The sequence below is a fragment of the Nerophis lumbriciformis genome, linkage group LG36 (assembly GCF_033978685.3).
Source record: "Nerophis lumbriciformis linkage group LG36, RoL_Nlum_v2.1, whole genome shotgun sequence".
NCBI classification, from domain to species: domain Eukaryota; kingdom Metazoa; phylum Chordata; class Actinopteri; order Syngnathiformes; family Syngnathidae; genus Nerophis; species Nerophis lumbriciformis.
The window spans coordinates 12,263,628-12,284,710 of NC_084583.2; the positions used below are offsets into that span (position 1 = coordinate 12,263,628).

Sequence of the window (21,083 nt, forward strand, 5' to 3'; positions counted from 1 at the left end):
TTTTGTACAGTATATTCAATAATTAAGTTGTACAACAGCAAATGCGTACATGCAAGTGGGTAGAGCTGGTTTAACGGTCTCATAATAGTAGTTATAGTTCTAGTAATAATAATAATAATAATAATAATAATAATAATAATAATAAATACAAATTAAATAAATAAAATAGTAAAAATAACGATTTTAGAAAATTAGGATTGATAAGCATATGAACTTTGTTTGGTATTTTATTCTAAAACTGCAAATGTTTTCCTTTAAAAATTGGGTATCTGTCTTATTTTTATACCTATTGTTAAACCGTCTTGATTTACAATCAGTCAGTGACATTTTTTGTTATTTAAGTTGGTGTCTTACAAACATATACAGCTTTAAATCTGCACTCATAACTTAAAAATGAGTCAGGTGGCAAACAAATATCGAGGTGCATTGTGGAACATGTAGTTTATTGTCAGTGTGTGCTTTAAGCTGGCGTGTAAGGAAACCTGTTATATTTGTAACAGTACACAGTGATTGATGAAGTGGTTCATAAATGTGGACTTTGACACATTTATTATTGGGCATTTTTTTAGATAATATTTTAGTAGATGATGTGTTGTTTGTATGCTGTAAATATTAGCAGTTTCTCAGCTGCCGATTGTCCTCCACTGGGTGTCAGTGTTACATTAAAAACCAAGAGCACACGCTGTCCCTCCCATCTAAATCTTTTGTTTGATGCTGACACAAACGCAGCCTGCATTAGTCGTCGACGTTACATTGTGTTGGACACTCACGCACGCCGCAGCAATGCCTTGGATTTAAACATTTATATCAACCTTTGGATTCTGTGGATGCATGTTGATGATCAGCGATGGGGGTCTGTGTTCTTTTTCATTTTCCTCTGCTTCTGCTGCTGGCCATTCAGGCTTTTGCAGAAATTCGCTACTCGATTCCTGAGGAGGTAAAACACGGCACTATTGTTGGCAACGTTGCCAAGGACCTGGGCCTTGATGTCAGCTCTCTTGTCGATCGACGGTTCCGAGTGGTTTCAGAATCCAAAGAGGCCTTCTTTGAGGTAAACCAGCACAATGGGGCTTTGCATGTGAACAAGAGAATAGACAGAGATGAGTCCTGTCGGGGCAGCGGCGCCTGCCTTGTTGAGCTTAAAGTCATCGTGGAAAACCCTTTGGAAATACATTATGTAGTTGTAGAAATCACCGACGTCAACGACCACTCTCCTACTTTTGTTGAAAAAGAGCAAACGTTTGAAATAGCAGAGAATACGCTGCCAGGGATGAGATTCCAGCTGCATGCAGCACATGATCCTGACGCAGGGATGAACTCCATACGTGCATACACTCTGACAGCAAATGAACATTTTGAAATTGATATCCGCCAAAGTGATGAGGATAAAGTTCCATTTTTGGTGCTGAAGAAATCTCTGGATCGGGAACAAAAGGACAAACACTGGCTGCTGGTCACAGCGGTGGATGGAGGTAAACCTCCACGATCAGGCTCTCTAAATTTGTCCATTATTGTCTTTGACACTAATGACAATCGACCTATATTTAGTCAAGAAATGTATCAAATTACAATATCAGAAAATGTTCAAATTGGCACTTCAATATTTAAAATGAACGCAACAGATCCAGATGAAGGCACTAATGGAGACATTGATTATAGCCTTGCAAAAACATTAAAGAAAAATGTGTATAGTGTTTTTGAAATAGATAAATCATCTGGAGTTATTAGAGTAAAAGGAATAATTGACTATGAAGATAATGATATTTATAAACTGGACATAGAGGCATCAGATAAAGCAATACCTTCTCTGACAGGTGTGTGTCAAGTAATTATAAAAATAAGAGACATTAATGATAATCCACCAACAATAGAAGTGACGTCATTGTCTGATAAAGTACCTGAAGACTCTAAGCCTGGTACAGTTATTTCCCTCATTAGTGTGAAGGATGAAGACTCAGGTGTGAATGGTAAAATCATTTCCACCATAATAAATGATGTCCCTTTTGAATTAAAGCCTTCCTACAAGGAGAACATATATTCAGTTGTCACTAAAGAATATTTAGATAGAGAGAAGGTGTCACATTATGAAATCACTATACAAGCCACTGACTGTGGTGAGCCTCCTTTATCAACGTTTAAAACTCTCAGCATTCAGATATCAGATGTTAATGATAACAGTCCACACTTTGAAAAGAACCCGATCGAGTTCTACCTGACTGAAAACAATGTTGCTGGTAATTCTATTTTTTCTGTAAGTGCCATAGACAAAGATCTGAATGACAATGCAGCTATTTCTTATCACATTGTGAGAGAGGGCCGTCACAATGACATCATGTCTTTCCTCAACATTAATTCTGAAAATGGAGAAATATCAGCTCTAAAGAGTTTTGACTTTGAGACGCTGAAAAGTTTCCAATTCCAAGTAGTGGCCACAGACGGTGGAAGTCCTCCACTGAGCAGCAACGTGACAGTGAACGTGTTCATTCTGGATCAGAACGACAACGCTCCAGTCATCCTGTATCCAGTCAGCTCCAACGGTTCTGCTGAGGAGATTCCCCGCAATATGAAAGCAGGAGACTTGGTGACTAAAGTCAGAGCCTATGATGCTGATATAGGATATAACGGCTGGTTACTGTTTTCACTGCAGCAAGTCACTGACCACAGTCTCTTTACTTTGGACCGCTATACGGGCCAGATCAGAACACTTCGCTCATTCACAGAGACGGACGAGGCTGAGCATGGACTGCTCATACTGGTCAAAGACAATGGCAACGTTTCCCTGTCAGCAACAGCTACTGTGACTGTCAAACTTGTGGAGCCCAAAGAGGCTTTTGCAGCTTCTGATGTCAAACGTGCAGCAGCAAAAGTGGACGAGGAGGACGACAATGTGACTTTTTACCTCATCGTCACTTTGGGCTCGGTCTCGCTGCTTTTTGTCATCAGCATCATCGTGCTGATCGCCATGCAGTGCTCCAAATCCACAGAGTACACTTCCAAATATCTCCAAGACGCTAATTATGATGGGACACTGTGTCACAGCATCCAGTACAGATCAGGAGACAAACGCTACATGCTAGTTGGACCCAGAATGAGTATAGGTTCTACTATAGTCCCGGGTAGCCACGCCAACACTCTGGTGCTCCCTGACAGGAGACACACTTCTTCTGGGGAGGTAAGAAGCATATTTTTTTCGAAAATTGATTGCTTTCAACAAGTTATTTGTGCACTTTTATGACTTCAGTCAATGTGGTCTAAAATTGTGTGTTTTCAAGAGCTATCATGTGTCCACATCTTGCTGATAGCTGGATAGAATCATATTGTTGGGTGGAAATGTGCAATTCCATGATTTCCATGGTGCTGAATATGTTTTCTTCTTTACTTTTTGTTCTTATTTGCTGCTTGTATGCTTCAAAGTAGAAGCCTGAGTGAAGTGAACAATGTACACAGTCTTTGCAGTGATGTGTTTGATACACTTGATCATGAAATGTTATTGGACAAATTGTACAAATATGGAATACGAGAAGTGGTACATGAGTGGGTCAAAAGTTACCTGAAAAACAGAAAACAGTTTGTGGAAGTTACCAATAGGAAATATACCTTACATATTATTAGTTGTGGAGTGCCACAAAGCTTGTTCCTTGGATCTACACGGTTTTTCATCTATGTACATGATATTGTTATGGTTTTTTGAATTGTTTAAATGTATTTGCGGACAACACAACCCTATTTTATTCAGGAACAAATATTGAAGATGTTTTCGATGTAGTTAAAAACTAATTCATCAAAATCAAAAGATTGGTTAAAGGTAATAGATTGTCCTTTAATGCGGGTAAAACAAAGTTTATTTTTTTTTTTTTTTGTAGTGCTTTGGACTTTGTAAATATGTAGGATTATTTATTATATTTTTATAGGGCTTAATCTCTGTGTTTAATTGCATTTTAATTAGATGTTTCCACTATAGGCCAAATTGGCATTGCATTATCTTTTCATTTTTTTGTATTTGATTACTATTTTAATATCTCATGCTTGATCAACTTACGAGCATATCAGTCTAGAAAAAGGAATCAGACATACAGGTCGATATTTTGTACAAATAATTAAGTTGTACAACAGCACATGTGGGTAGAGCTGTTTTAACTGTCTCATAATAGTAGTTGTAGTTCTAGCAAAAATAATAATAATAATAATAATAATAAATACAAATTAAATAAATAAAATAGTAAAAATAACAATTTTAGAAAATTAGGATTGATAAGCATATGCACTTTGTTTGGTATTTTGTTCTAAAACTGCAAATGTTTTCCTTTCAAAATTGGGTATTTATCTTCTTTTTATACCTATTGTTAAAATGTCTTGATCTACAATCTTTTAGTAACATTTTTGTTGTTGTTAAAGAATGTTTTTTACAAAAATATATGGCTTAAAATCTGCACTCATAACTTAAAAAGGAGTCAGGTGGCAGACAAATATTAAGGTGCATTGTGGAACATGTAGTTTATTGTCAGTGTGTGATTTACACCAGCATATATGTGTTTTAAAGGAAACTGGTTATATTTGTTATAGTACGCAGTGATTGATTAAGTGGATCATTTATGTGGACTTTGACAGATTTGTTATTAGGCATTTTTTGAAACAATATTTTAGTAGATACATTAGGATTGTGTTGTTTTGTATGCTTCAAATATTAGCAGCTCCTCAGCTGCAGATTGTCCTCCACTGGGTGTCAGTGTTGCATTAAAAACCAAGAGCACACGCTGTCCCTCCCATCTAAATCTTTTGTTTGATGCTGACACAAACGCAGCCTGCATTAGTCGTCGACGTTACATTGTGTTGGACACTCACACACGCCGCAGCAATGCCTTGGATTTAAACATTTATATCAACCTTTGGATTCTGTGGATGGATGTTGATGATCAGCGATGGGGGTCTGTCTTCTTTTTCATTTTGCTCTGCTTCTGCTGCTGGCCATTCAGGCTTTTGCAGAAATTCGCTACTCGATTCCTGAGGAGGTAAAACACGGCACTATTGTTGGGAATGTTGCCAAGGACCTGGGCCTTGATGTCAGCTCTCTTGTCGATCGACGGTTCCGAGTGGTTTCAGAATCCAAAGAGGCCTTCTTTGAGGTAAACCAGCACAATGGGGCTTTGCATGTGAACAAGAGAATAGACAGAGATGAGTCCTGTCGGGGCAGCGGCGCCTGCCTTGTTGAGCTTAAAGTCATCGTGGAAAACCCTTTGGAAATACATTATGTAGTTGTAGAAATCACCGACGTCAACGACCACTCTCCTACTTTTATTGAAAAACAGCAAACGTTTGAAATAGCAGAGCACACACTACCAGGGATGAGATTCCAGCTGCATGCAGCACATGATCCTGACGCAGGGATGAACTCCATACGTGCATACACTCTGACAGCAAATGAACATTTTGAAATTGATCTCCGCCAAATCGATGAAGACAAAGTTCCATTTTTGGTGCTGAAGAAATCTCTGGACCGGGAACAAAAGGACAAACACTGGCTGCTGGTCACAGCGGTGGATGGAGGTAAACCTCCACGATCAGGCTCTCTAAATGTGTCCATTATTGTCCTTGACAGCAATGATAACAGACCCATATTTAGTGAAGAAATATATCAAGTTACGTTAGCTGAAAATGTTCAAATTGGCACTTCAATATTTAAAATGAACGCAACAGATCCAGATGAAGGTACTAATGGAGAAATTGATTATAGCCTTGCAAAAACATTAAATAAAAATGTTTATAGTGTTTTTGAATTAGACAAATCATCTGGAATTATTAAAGTAAAAGGAATAATTGACTATGAAGATAATGATATTTACAAGCTTGACATTGAGGCATCGGATAAAGCAATACCTCCTCTGACAGGTGAGTGTCGAGTCATTATAAAGATAAGAGACATTAATGATAATCCACCAACAATAGAAGTGACATCATTGTCTAATAAAGTACCTGAAGACTCTAAGCCTGGTACAGTTATTTCCCTCATTAGTGTGAAGGATGAAGACTCAGGTGTGAATGGTAAAATCATTTCCACCATAATAAATGATGTCCCTTTTGAATTAAAGCCTTCCTACAAGGAGAACATATATTCAGTTGTCACTAAAGAATATTTAGATAGAGAGAAGGTGTCACATTATGAAATCACTATACAAGCAACTGACTGTGGTGAGCCTCCTTTATCAATGTTTAAAACTCTCAGCATTCAGATATCAGATGTTAATGATAACAGTCCACACTTTGAAAAGAACCCGATCGAGTTCTACTTGATTGAAAACAATGTTGCAGGTAATTCTATTTTTTCTGTAAGTGCCACAGACAAAGATCTGAATGACAATGCAGCTATTTCTTATCACATTGTGAGAGAGGGCCTTCACAATGACATCATGTCTTTCCTCAACATTAATTCTGAAAATGGACAAATATCAGCTCTAAAAAGTTTTGACTTTGAGACGCTGAAAAGTTTCCAGTTCCAAGTAGTGGCCACAGACGGTGGAAGTCCTCCACTGAGCAGCAACGTGACAGTGAACGTGTTCATTCTGGATCAGAACGACAACGCTCCAGTCATCCTGTATCCAGTCAGCTCCAACGGTTCTGCTGAAGGTGTGGAGGAGATTCCCCGCAATATGAAAGCGGGAGACTTGGTGACTAAAGTCAGAGCCTATGATGCTGATATAGGATATAACGGCTGGTTACTGTTTTCACTGCAGCAAGTCACTGACCACAGTCTCTTTACTTTGGACCGCTATACGGGCCAGATCAGAACACTTCGCTCATTCACAGAGACGGACGAGGCTGAGCATGGACTGCTCATACTGGTCAAAGACAATGGCAACGTTTCCCTGTCAGCAACAGCTACTGTGACTGTCAAACTTGTGGAGCCCAAAGAGGCTTTTGCAACTTCTGATGTCAAACGTGCAGCAGCAAAAGTGGACGAGGAGGACGACAATGTGACTTTTTACCTCATCGTCACTTTGGGCTCGGTCTCGCTGCTTTTTGTCATCAGCATCATCGTGCTGATCGCCATGCAGTGCTCCAAATCCACAGAGTACACTTCCAAATATCTCCAAGATGCTAATTATGATGGGACACTGTGTCACAGCATCCAGTACAGATCAGGAGACAAACGCTACATGCTAGTTGGACCCAGAATGAGTATAGGTTCTACTATAGTCCCGGGCAGCCACGCCAACACTCTGGTGCTCCCTGACAGGAGACACACTTCTTCTGGGGAGGTAAGAACAACATTTATTTCCAATAGTGATTGCTTACAACCAGTTATTTGTGCACTTTTATGACTTCAGTCAATGTGGTCTAAAATTGTGTGTTTTCAAGAGCTATCATGTGTCCACATCTTGCTGATAGCTGGATAGAATCATATTGTTGGCTTGAAATGTGCAATTCCATGATTTCCATGGTGCTGAATATGTTTTCTTGTTTGCTTTTTGTTCTTATTTGCTGCTTGTATGCTTCAAAGTAGAAGCCTGAGTGAAGTGATCAATGTACACAGTAGTTGCAGTGATGTGTTTGATACACTTGACCATGAAATATTATTGGACAAATTGTACAAATATGGAATACGAGAAGTGGTACATGATTGGGTCAAAAGTTACCTGAAAAACAGAAAACAGTTTGTGGAAGTTACCAATAGGAAATATACCTTACATATCATTAGTTGTGGAGTGCCACTAAGCTTGTTCCTCGGATCTACAAGGTGATATTGTTATGGTTTTTTGAAATGTTTAAATGTATTTTATTTGCGGACAACACAACCCTATTTTATTCAGGAACAAATATTGAAGATGTTTTCGATGTAGTTAAAAACTAATTCATCAAAATCAAAATATTGGTTGATTTTAATAGATTGTCCTTTAATACCGGTAAAACAAAGTTTAGAAAACATTTTTGTAGTGCTTTGGACTTTGTAAATATGTAGGATTATTTATTATATTTTTATAGGGCTTAATCTCTCTGTTTAATTGCATTTTATTTAGATGTTTTCACTACAGGCCAAATTGGCCTTGCATTATCTTTTCATTTTTTTGTATTTGATTACTATTCTAATATCTCATGCTTGATCATCTTACGAGCATATCAGTCTAGAAAAAGGCATCAGACATACAGGTAAATTTTTTGTACAATCCATTCAATAATTAAGTTGTACAACAGCACATGCGTACATGCAAGTGGGTAGAGCTGGTTTTACTGTCTCATAATAGTAGTTGTAGTTCTAGTAATAATAATACAAATAATAATAAATACAAATTAGATAAATAAAATAGTAAAAATAACAATTTTAGAAAATTAAGATTGATAAGCATATGAACTTTGTTTGGTATTTTGTTCTAAAACTGCAAATGTTTTCCTTTCAAAATTGGGTATTTATCTTCTTTCTATACCTATTGTTAAACTGTCTTGATCTACAATCATTTAGTGACCCTTTTTTTTGTTTAAGTTTGTGTCTTACAAACATATACGGCTTCAAAGCTGCACTGATAACTTAAAAATGAGTCAGGTGGCAGACAAATATCGAGGTGCATTTTTGAACATGTAGTTTATTGTCAGTGTGTGCTTTAAGCTGGCATGTAAGGAAACCTGTTATATTTGTATCAGTACACAGTGATTGATGAAGTGGTTCATAAATGTGGACTTTGACACGTTTATTATTGGGCATTTTTTGAAATAATATTTTAGTAGATACATTAGGATGTGTTTTTTGTATGCTGTAATTATTAGCAGTTTCTCAGCTGCCGATTGTCCTCCACTGGGTGTCAGTGTTACATTAAAAACCAAGAGCACACGCTGTCCCTCCCATCTAAATCTTTTGTTTGATGCTGACACAAACGCAGCCTGCATTAGTCGTCGACGTTACATTGTGTTGGACACTCCAGCAATGCCTTGGATTCAAACATTTATATCAACCTTTGGATTCTGTGGATGCATGTTGATGATCAGCGATGGGGGTCTGTCTTCTTTTTCATTTTGCTCTGCTTCTGCTGCTGGCCATTCAGGCTTTTGCAGAAATTCGCTACTCGATTCCTGAGGAGGTAAAACACGGCACTATTGTTGGCAATGTTGCCAAGGACCTGGGCCTTGATGTCAGCTCTCTTGTCGATCGACGGTTCCGAGTGGTTTCAGAATCCAAAGAGGCCTTCTTTGAGGTAAACCAGCACAATGGGGCTTTGCATGTGAACAAGAGAATAGACAGAGATGAGTTCTGTCGGGGCAGCGGCGCCTGCCTTGTTGAGCTTAAAGTCATCGTGGAAAACCCTTTGGAAATACATTATGTAGTTGTAGAAATCACCGACGTCAACGACCACTCTCCTACTTTTATTGAAAAAGAGCAAACGTTTAAAATAGCAGAGAACACGCTGCCGGGGATGAGATTCCAGCTGCATGCAGCACATGATCCTGACGCAGGGATGAACTCCATACGTGCATACACTCTGACAGCAAATGAACATTTTGAAATTGATTTACGCCAAAGCGATGAAGATAAAGTTCCATTTTTGGTGCTGAAGAAATCTTTGGACCGGGAACAAAAGGACAAACACTGGCTGCTGGTCACAGCGGTGGATGGAGGTAAACCTCCACGATCAGGCTCTCTAAATGTGTCCATTATTGTCCTCGACATTAATGATAATAGACCCATATTTAGTCAAGAAATATATCAAGTTACTATTGCAGAAAATGTTCAAATTGGCACTTCAATATTTAAAATGAACGCAACAGATCCAGATGAAGGTACTAATGGAGAAATTGATTATAGCCTTGCAACAACATTAAAGAAAAATGTGTATAGTGTTTTTGAATTACATAAATCATCTGGAATTATTCGAGTAAAAGGAATAATTGACTATGAAGATAATGATATTTATAAACTGGACATAGAGGCATCAGATAAAGCAATACCTCCACTGACAGGTGTGTGTCAAGTCATTATAAAGATAAGAGACATTAATGATAATCCACCAACAATAGAAGTGACGTCATTGTCTAATAAAGTACCTGAAGACTCTAAGCCTGGTACAGTTATTTCCCTCATTAGTGTGAAGGATGAAGACTCAGGTGTGAATGGTAAAATCATTTCCACCATAATAAATGTTGTCCCTTTTGAATTAAAGCCTTCCTACAAGGAGAACATATATTCAGTTGTCAGTAAAGAATATTTAGATAGAGAGAAGGTGTCACATTATGAAATCACTATACAAGCAACTGACTGTGGTGAGCCTCCTTTATCAACGTTTAAAACTCTCAGCATTCAGATATCAGATGTTAATGATAACAGTCCACACTTTGAAAAAAACCCGATCGAGTTCTACTTGATTGAAAACAATGTGGCTGGCAATTCTATTTTTTCTGTGAGTGCCACAGACAAAGATCTGAATGACAATGCAGCTATTTCTTATCACATTGTGAGAGAGGGCCGTCACAATGACATCATGTCTTTCCTCAACATTAATTCTGAAAATGGACAAATATCAGCTCTAAAAAGTTTTGACTTTGAGACGCTGAAAAGTTTCCAGTTCCAAGTAGTGGCCACGGACGGTGGAAGTCCTCCACTGAGCAGCAACGTGACAGTGAACGTGTTCATTCTGGATCGGAACGACAACGCTCCGGTCATCCTGTATCCAGTCAGCTCCAACGGTTCTGCTGAAGGTGTGGAGGAGATTCCCCGCAATATGAAAGCAGGAGACTTGGTGACTAAAGTCAGAGCCTATGATGCTGATATAGGATATAACGGCTGGTTACTGTTTTCACTGCAGCAAGTCACTGACCACAGTCTCTTTACTTTGGACCGCTATACGGGCCAGATCAGAACACTTCGCTCATTCACAGAGACGGACGAGGCTGAGCATGGACTGCTCATACTGGTCAAAGACAATGGCAACGTTTCCCTGTCAGCAACAGCTACTGTGACTGTCAAACTTGTGGAGCCCAAAGAGGCTTTTGCAGCTTCTGATGTCAAACGTGCAGCAGCAAAAGTGGACGAGGAGGACGACAATGTGACTTTTTACCTCATCGTCACTTTGGGCTCGGTCTCGCTGCTTTTTGTCATCAGCATCATCGTGCTGATCGCCATGCAGTGCTCCAAATCCACAGAGTACACTTCCAAATATCTCCAAGACGCTAATTATGATGGGACACTGTGTCACAGCATCCAGTACAGATCAGGAGACAAACGCTACATGCTAGTTGGACCCAGAATGAGTATAGGTTCTACTATAGTCCCGGGCAGCCACGCCAACACTCTGGTGCTCCCTGACAGGAGACACACTTCTTCTGGGGAGGTAAGAACAACTTTTATTTCCAATAGTGATTGCTTACAACAAGTTATTTGTGCACTTTTATGACTTCAGTCAATGTGGTCTAAAATTGTGTGTTTTCAAGAGCTATCATGTGTCCACATCTTGCTGATAGCTGGATAGAATCATATTGTTGGGTGGAAATGTGCAATTCCATGATTTCCATGGTGCTGAATATGTTTTCTTCTTTACTTTTTGTTCTTATTTGCTGCTTGTATGCTTCAAAGTAGAAGCCTGAGTGAAGTGATCAATGTACACAGTAGTTGCAGTGATGTGTTTGATACACTTGATCATGAAATATTATTGGACAAATAGTACAAATATGGAATACGAGAAGTGGTACATGAGTGGGTCAAAAGTTACCTGAAAAACAGAAAACAGTTTGTGGAAGTTACCAATAGGAAATATACCTTACATATTATTAGTTGTGGAGTGCCACAAAGCTTGTTCCTCGGATCTACACGGTTTTTCATCTATGTACATGATATTGTTATGGTTTTTTGAATTGTTTAAATGTATTTGTGGACAACACAACCCTATTTTATTCAGGAACAAATATTGAAGATGTTTTCGATGTAGTTAAAAACTAATTCATCAAAATCAAAAGATTGGTTGATGGTAATAGATTGTCCTTTAATGTGGGTAAAACAAAGTTTAGAATTTTTTTTTTTTGTAGTGCTTTGGACTTTGTAAATATGTAGGATTATTTATTATATTTTTATAGGGCTTAATCTCTGTGTTTAATTGCATTTTAATTAGATGTTTCCACTATAGGCCAAATTGGCATTGCATTATCTTTTCATTTTTTTGTATTTGATTACTATTTTAATATCTCATGCTTGATCATCTTACGAGCATATCAGTCTAGAAAAAGGAATCAGACATACAGGTCGATATTTTGTACAAATAATTAAGTTGTACAACAGCACATGTGGGTAGAGCTGGTTTAACTGTCTCATAATAGTAGTTGTAGTTCTAGCAAAAAGAATAATAATAATAATAATAATAAATACAAATTAAATAAATAAAATAGTAAAAATAACAATTTTAGAAAATTAGGATTGATAAGCATATGCACTTTGTTTGGTATTTTGTTCTAAACTGCAAATGTTTTCCTTTCAAAATTGGGTATTTATCTTCTTTTTATACCTATTGTTAAACTGTCTTGATCTACAATCTTTTAGTAACATTTTTTTGTTGTTAAAGAATGTTTTTTACAAAAATATATGGCTTAAAATCTGCACTCATAACTTAAAAAGGAGTCAGGTGGCAGACAAATATTAAGGTGCATTGTGGAACATGTAGTTTATTGTCAGTGTGTGATTTACACCAGCATATATGTGTTTTAAAGGAAACTGGTTATATTTGTTATAGTACGCAGTGATTGATTAAGTGGATCATTTATGTGGACTTTGACAGATTTGTTATTAGGCATTTTTTGAAACAATATTTTAGTAGATACATTAGGATGTGTTGTTTTGTATGCTTCAAATATTAGCAGCTCCTCAGCTGCAGATTGTCCTCCACTGGGTGTCAGTGTTACATTAAAAACCAAGAGCACACGCTGTCCCTCCCATCTAAATCTTTTGTTTGATGCTGACACAAACGCAGCCTGCATTAGTCGTCGACGTTACATTGTGTTGGACACTCACACACGCCGCAGCAATGCCTTGGATTTAAACATTTATATCAACCTTTGGATTCTGTGGATGGATGTTGATGATCAGCGATGGGGGTCTGTCTTCTTTTTCATTTTGCTCTGCTTCTGCTGCTGGCCATTCAGGCTTTTGCAGAAATTCGCTACTCGATTCCTGAGGAGGTAAAACACGGCACTATTGTTGGGAATGTTGCCAAGGACCTGGGCCTTGATGTCAGCTCTCTTGTCGATCGACGGTTCCGAGTGGTTTCAGAATCCAAAGAGGCCTTCTTTGAGGTAAACCAGCACAATGGGGCTTTGCATGTGAACAAGAGAATAGACAGAGATGAGTCCTGTCGGGGCAGCGGCGCCTGCCTTGTTGAGCTTAAAGTCATCGTGGAAAACCCTTTGGAAATACATTATGTAGTTGTAGAAATCACCGACGTCAACGACCACTCTCCTACTTTTATTGAAAAAGAGCAAACGTTTGAAATAGCAGAGCACACACTGCCGGGGAAGAGATTCCAGCTGCATGCAGCACATGATCCTGACGCAGGGATGAACTCCATACGTGCATACACTCTGACAGCAAATGAACATTTTGAAATTGATATCCGCCAGATCAATGATGATAAAGTTCCGTTTTTGGTGCTGAAGAAATCTCTGGATCGGGAACAAAAGGACAAACACTGGCTGCTGGTCACAGCGGTGGATGGAGGTAAACCTCCACGATCAGGCTCTCTAAATGTGTCCATTATTGTCCTCGACAGCAATGATAACAGACCCATATTTAGTCAAGAAATTTATCAAATTACAATATCAGAAAATGTTCAAATTGGCACTTCAATATTTAAAATGAATGCAACAGATCCAGATGAAGGCACTAATGGAGAAATTGATTATAGCCTTGCAAAAACATCAAAGAAAAATGTGTATAATGTTTTTGAATTGCATAAATCATCTGGAGTTATTAGAGTAAAAGGAATAATTGACTATGAAGATAATGATATTTACAATCTTGACATAGAGGCATCAGATAAAGGAATACCTCCTTTGACAGGTGAGTGTAGAGTCATTATAAAGATAAGAGACATTAATGATAATCCACCAACAATAGAAGTGACGTCATTGTCTAATAAAGTACCTGAAGACTCTAAGCCTGGTACAGTTATTTCCCTCATTAGTGTGAAGGATGAAGACTCAGGTGTGAATGGTAAAATTATTTCCACCATAATAAATGATGTCCCTTTTGAATTAAAGCCTTCCTACAAGGAGAACATATATTCAGTTGTCAGTAAAGAATATTTAGATAGAGAGAAGGTGTCACATTATGAAATCACTGTACAAGCAACTGACTGTGGTGAGCCTCCTTTATCAACGTTTAAAACTCTCAGCATTCAGATATCAGATGTTAATGATAACAGTCCACACTTTGAAAAGAACCCAATCGAGTTCTACTTGATTGAGAACAATGTTGCTGGTAATTCTATTTTTTCTGTAAGTGCCACAGACAAAGATCTGAATGACAATGCAGCTATTTCTTATCACATTGTGAGAGAGGGCCGTCACAATGACATCATGTCTTTCCTCAACATTAATTCTGAAAATGGACAAATATCAGCTCTAAAAAGTTTTGACTTTGAGACGCTGAAAAGTTTCCAGTTCCAAGTAGTGGCCACAGACGGTGGAAGTCCTCCACTGAGCAGCAACGTGACAGTGAACGTGTTCATTCTGGATCAGAACGACAACGCTCCAGTCATCCTGTATCCAGTCAGCTCCAACGGTTCTGCTGAAGGTGTGGAGGAGATTCCCCGCAATATGAAAGCAGGAGACTTGGTGACTAAAGTCAGAGCCTATGATGCTGATATAGGATATAACGGCTGGTTACTGTTTTCACTGCAGCAAGTCACTGACCACAGTCTCTTTACTTTGGACCGCTATACGGGCCAGATCAGAACACTTCGCTCATTCACAGAGACGGACGAGGCTGAGCATGGACTGCTCATACTGGTCAAAGACAATGGCAACGTTTCCCTGTCAGCAACAGCTACTGTGACTGTCAAACTTGTGGAGCCCAAAGAGGCTTTTGCAGCTTCTGATGTCAAACGTGCAGCAGCAAAAGTGGACGAGGAGGACGACAATGTGACTTTTTACCTCATCGTCACTTTGGGCTCGGTCTCGCTGCTTTTTGTCATCAGCATCATCGTGCTGATCGCCATGCAGTGCTCCAAATCCACAGAGTACACTTCCAAATATCTCCAAGATGCTAATTATGATGGGACACTGTGTCACAGCATCCAGTACAGATCAGGAGACAAACGCTACATGCTAGTTGGACCCAGAATGAGTATAGGTTCTACTATAGTCCCGGGCAGCCACGCCAACACTCTGGTGCTCCCTGACAGGAGACACACTTCTTCTGGGGAGGTAAGAACGACATTTATTTCCAATAGTGATTGCTTACAACAAGTTATTTGTGCATTTTTATGACTTCAGTCAATGTGGTCTAAAATTGTGTGTTTTCAAGAGCTATCATGTGTCCTCATCATGCTGATAGCTGGATAGAATCATATTGTTGGCTTGAAATGTGCAATTCCATGATTTCCATGGTGCTGAATATGTTTTCTTCTTTACTTTGTGTTCTTATTTGCTGCTTGTATGCTTCAAAGTAGAAGCCTTAGTGAAGTGAACAATATACACAGTAGTTGCAGTGATGTGTTTGATACACTTGATCATGAAATATTATTGGACAGATTGTACAAATATGGAATACAAGAAGTGGTACATGAGTGGGTCAAAAGTTACCTGAAAAACAGAAAACAGTTTGTGGAAGTTAACAATAGGAAATATACCTTACATATTATTAGTTGTGGAGTGCCACAATGATCGTTCCTCATATCTACACGGTTTCTCATGTATATACATGATATTTTAATGGTTTCCGAACTGTTTAAATGTATTTTATTCGTGCACAACACAACCCTACTTTATTCAGGAAGAAAAATATTGAAGATGTGTTAGATGTAGTGGAAAACTAATTCATCAAAATCAAAAGATTGTTTGATGTTAATAGATTGTCCTTGAATACAAGTAACTCTAATTTTAGATTTATTTTTTTTAGTGCTTTGGACTGTGTGAAAATGTAGGAATATTTTCATATTTGTTATATTTTTACAGGTCATAAAATCTCTGTTTAGGTGCATCTTATTTAGGTGTTTCCACTATAGGCCAAATTGGCCTGACATTGTATTTACATTTTTCTCTTTTTGATTACTATTTTAATATCTCACGCTTGATAAACTAATGAGCATAGTAGTCTAGAAAAAGCATCACGCATACAGGTAGAGTTTTTGTCGCATACATTTAATAATTAAGTTGTACAACAGCACATGCGTACATGCAAGTGGGTAGAGCTGGTTTAAATATATCATATTAGTAATAGTAGTAGTAGTAGTAGTAGTAGTAATAATTACTAAAAAATAAAATACAATAGTTAAGATAATGATTTTAGAAAATTATAATTGATGATCATATGCACTTTGTTTGGTATATTGTTTTAAAACTGCAAATGTTTTCCTTTAACAATAAAAATGTATGATATTTCTATATCTGTTGTTAAACTGTCTTGTACTACAATCATTTAGAGACACTTTTTGTTGTTTAAGTTTGTTTTTAATAAAAATATATGTATACATGTAGTTTATTGTCAGTGTGTGTTTTAAACCAGCGTGTATGTGTTTTAAATGAAAATGGTTATATTTGTAACAGTACACAGTGATTGATGAAGTGGTTCATAAATGTGGACTTTGACACATTTGTTATTGGGCATTTTTTTGAACCAATCTTTTAGTAGATACATTAGATGTGTTTTCTGTATGCTGTAATTATTAGCAGTTTCTCAGCTGCAGATTGTCCTCCACTGGGTGTCAGTGTTACATTAAAAACCAAGAGCACACGCTGTCCCTCCCATCTAAATCTTTTGTTTGATGCTGACACAAACGCAGCCTGCATTAGTCGTCGACGTTACATTGTGTTGGACACTCACACACGCCGCAGCAATGCCTTGGATTTAAACATTTATATCAACCTTTGGATTCTGTGGATGCATGTTGATGATCAGCGATGGGGGTCTGTCTTCTTTTTCATTTTGCTCTGCTTCTGCTGCTGGCCATTCAGGCTTTTGCAGAAATTCGCTACTCGATTCCCGAGGAGGTAAAACACGGCACTATTGTTGGGAATGTTGCCAAGGACCTGGGCCTTGATGTCAGCTCTCTTGTCGATCGACGGTTCCGAGTGGTTTCAGAATCCAAAGAGGCCTTCTTTGAGGTAAACCAGCACAATGGGGCTTTGCATGTGAACAAGAGAATAGACAGAGATGAGTCCTGTCGGGGCAGCGGCGCCTGCCTTGTTGAGCTTAAAGTCATCGTGGAAAACCCTTTGGAAATACATTATGTAGTTGTAGAAATCACCGACGTCAACGACCACTCTCCTACTTTTATTGAAAAAGAGCAAACGTTTGAAATAGCAGAGCACACACTGCCGGGGAAGAGATTCCAGCTGCATGCAGCACATGATCCTGACGCAGGGATGAACTCCATACGTGCATACACTCTGACAGCAAATGAACATTTTGAAATAGATCTCCGCCAGATCAATGATGATAAAATTCCGTTTTTGGTCCTGAAGAAATCTCTTGACCGGGAACAAAAGGACAAACACTGGCTGCTGGTCACAGCGGTGGATGGAGGTAAACCTCCACGATCAGGCTCTCTAAATGTGTCCATTATTGTCTTCGACATTAATGATAATATTCCCATATTTAGTCAAGAAATATATCAAATTACAATATCAGAAAATGTTCAAATTGGCAATTCAATATTTAAAATGAATGCAACAGATCCAGATGAAGGCCCTAATGGAGAAATTGATTATAGCCTTGCAAAAACATCAAAGAAAAATGTGTATAATGTTTTTGAAATAGATAAATCATCTGGAATTATTAGAGTTAAAGGAATAATTGACTATGAAGATAATGATATTTACAATCTTGACATAGAGGCATCAGATAAAGGAATACCTCCTCTGACAGGTGAGTGTCGAGTCATTATAAAGATAAGAGACATTAATGATAATCCACCAACAATAGAAGTGACGTCATTGTCTAATAAAGTACCTGAAGACTCTAAGCCTGGTACAGTTATTTCCCTCATTAGTGTGAAGGATGAAGACTCAGGTGTGAATGGTAAAATTATTTCCACCATAATAAATGATGTCCCTTTTGAATTAAAGCCTTCCTACAAGGAGAACATATATTCAGTTGTCAGTAAAGAATATTTAGATAGAGAGAAGGTGTCACATTATGAAATCACTATACAAGCAACTGACTGTGGTGAGCCTCCTTTATCAACGTTTAAAACTCTCAGCATTCAGATATCAGATGTTAATGATAACAGTCCACACTTTGAAAAGAACCCGATCGAGTTCTACTTGATTGAGAACAATGTTGCTGGTAATTCTATTTTTTCTGTAAGTGCCACAGACAAAGATCTGAATGACAATGCAGCTATTTCTTATCACATTATGAGAGAGGGCCGTCACAATGACATCATGTCTTTCCTCAACATTAATTCTGAAAATGGACAAATATCAGCTCTAAAGAGTTTTGACTTTGAGACGCTGAAAAGTTTCCAGTTCCAAGTAGTGGCCACAGACGGTGGAAGTCCTCCACTGAGCAGCAACGTGACAGTGAACGTGTTCATTCTGGATCAGAACGACAACGCTCCAGTCATCCTGTATCCAGTCAGCTCCAACGGTTCTGCTGAAGGTGTGGAGGAGATTCCCCGCAATATGAAAGCGGGAGACTTGGTGACTAAAGTCAGAGCCTATGATGCTGATATAGGATATAACGGCTGGTTACTGTTTTCACTGCAGCAAGTCACTGACCACAGTCTCTTTACTTTGGACCGCTATACGGGCCAGATCAGAACACTTCGCTCATTCACAGAGACGGACGAGGCTGAGCATGGACTGCTCATACTGGTCAAAGACAATGGCAACGTTTCCCTGTCAGCAACAGCTACTGTGACTGTCAAACTTGTGGAGCCCAAAGAGGCTTTTGCAGCTTCTGATGTCAAACGTGCAGCAGCAAAAGTGGACGAGGAGGACGACAATGTGACTTTTTACCTCATCGTCACTTTGGGCTCGGTCTCGCTGCTTTTTGTCATCAGCATCATCGTGCTGATCGCCATGCAGTGCTCCAAATCCGCAGAGTACACTTCCAAATATCTCCAAGACGCTAATTATGATGGGACACTGTGTCACAGCATCCAGTACAGATCAGGAGACAAACGCTACATGCTAGTTGGACCCAGAATGAGTATAGGTTCTACCATAGTCCCGGGCAGCCACGCCAACACTCTGGTGCTCCCTGACAGGAGACACACTTCTTCTGGGGAGGTAAGACTTCATGCTTTTGTAGTTTATGGATTTTCAATGAAGATACTTGCAATTATTGTCATTGTATTGCAATAATATTTATGCACAACACAACTCATTTTGATGTTGTTCTTGTCATGCATTGGTTTTGGTTGTATCCACATGCAGTTTTGAGGTGACCTACTTTTTTTCCATATACTTAATATTATTAGAAACATTGATGATTTAATGATTATGTGTTTTTTATTGGTCATTTTAATTATTAGGCTTGATTATTTTTAAAACAATACTCGCATATTTTTTTCCAATAAATAATGTTACTAATGTCATTGTAAATTATCTGTTGTTCATGAGAAGTTACATTTAGTGAATTTTTGGGGTTTTGTAATTTTTTTTACAGTAATTTGTTGTATGGTTAGAGTCAATTTGTTTATACCTGGGGATAGGTTGATTGGCAACACTAAATTGGCCCTAGTGTGTGAATGTGAGTGTGAATGCTGTCTGTCTATCTGTGTTGGCCCTGCGATGAGGTGGCGAATTGTCCAGGGTGCACCCTGCCTTCCGCCCTGATTGTAGCTGAGATAGGCTCCAGCACCCTCCGCGACCCCGAAGGGAATAAGCGGTAGAAAATGGATGGATGGACAACTAATTTTGATTTTGTTCTTGTCATGCATTGGTTTTGGTTGTATCCACATGCAGTTTTGAGGTGAACTAATTTTTTTCCAAATACTTGTAATCAATAACATTGTTAGCAACATTGATGATTTAATGCTTATGTGTTGTTATTGGTCATTTTAATTATTAGGCTTGATTATTTTTAAAACAATACTCGCATAATGTTTCAATAAATAATGTTACTAATGTCATTGTAAATTATCAGTTGTTCATGAGAAGTTACATTTAGTGAATTATTGGGGTTTTGTAATTTTTACAGTCATTTGTTGTAAGGTTATAGAGTCAATTTGTTTACACTGTTTTATTGTGAAATGATACTGTTAAAGGGGAATATTATCACCAGACCTATGTAAGCGTCAATATATACCTTGATGTTGCAGAAAAAAGACCATATTTTTTTTTTAACCGATTTCCGAACTCTAAATGGGTGAATTTTGGCGAATGAAACGCCTTTCTAATATTCGCTCTCAGAGCGATGACGTCACAACGTGGCGTCACATCGGGAAGCAATCCGCCATTTTCTCAAACACCGAGTCAAATCAGCTCTGTTATTTTCCATTTTTTCGACGGTTTTCCGTACCTTGGAGACATCATGCCTCGTCGGTGTGTTGTCGGAGGGTGTAACAACACGAACAGGGACGGATTCAAGTTGCACCAGTGGCCCAAAGATGCGAAAGTGGCAAGAAATTGGACGTTTGTTCCGCACACTTTACCGACGAAAGCTATGCTACGACAGAGATGGCAAGAATGTGTGGATATCCTGCGACACTCAAAACAGATGCATTTCCAATGATAAAGTAAAATAAATCTGCCGCCAGACCCCCATTGAATCTGCCGTAGTGTGTGAGCAATTCAGGGACAAAGAACCTCGGTAGCACGGCAAGTAATGGCGGCAGTTTGTTCTCGCAGACGAGCGAGCTAAACCCCCTATCGACCCTAGCTTCCCTGGCCTGCTGACATCAACTCCAAAACTGGACAGATCAGCTTTCAGGAAAAGAGAGCAGATGAGGGTA

General features: G+C 38.6%; 3 protein-coding genes across 3 annotated transcripts; all 3 read left to right on the forward strand.

Annotated features, from left to right (window-relative positions):
* The first annotated feature begins 761 nt into the window (after positions 1 to 761).
* On the forward strand, positions 762 to 7,380 carry LOC133583074 (uncharacterized). The gene is made up of 4 exons (XM_072912396.1): positions 762 to 3,172; positions 3,303 to 3,354; positions 4,918 to 7,253; positions 7,354 to 7,380. Exons 1-4 carry the CDS (start codon positions 848 to 850, stop codon positions 7,378 to 7,380), a joined length of 4,740 nt encoding a protein of 1,579 aa, XP_072768497.1. The 5' UTR covers positions 762 to 847.
* Positions 7,381 to 8,891: 1,511 nt separating this feature from the next.
* On the forward strand, positions 8,892 to 11,436 carry LOC133576822 (protocadherin alpha-8-like). Its single transcript, XM_061930162.1, has 2 exons — positions 8,892 to 11,309; positions 11,410 to 11,436. Exons 1-2 carry the CDS (start codon positions 8,976 to 8,978, stop codon positions 11,434 to 11,436), a joined length of 2,361 nt encoding a protein of 786 aa, XP_061786146.1. The 5' UTR covers positions 8,892 to 8,975.
* A 1,558-nt stretch (positions 11,437 to 12,994) lies between these two features.
* LOC133576821 (protocadherin alpha-8-like) lies at positions 12,995 to 19,569 on the forward strand. The gene is made up of 4 exons (XM_061930161.2): positions 12,995 to 15,387; positions 17,137 to 17,707; positions 18,500 to 19,416; positions 19,564 to 19,569. The coding sequence occupies exons 1-4, from the start codon at positions 13,054 to 13,056 to the stop codon at positions 19,567 to 19,569; spliced, it is 3,828 nt and encodes a 1,275-aa protein (XP_061786145.1). The 5' UTR covers positions 12,995 to 13,053.
* The last annotated feature ends 1,514 nt before the right edge of the window (positions 19,570 to 21,083 follow it).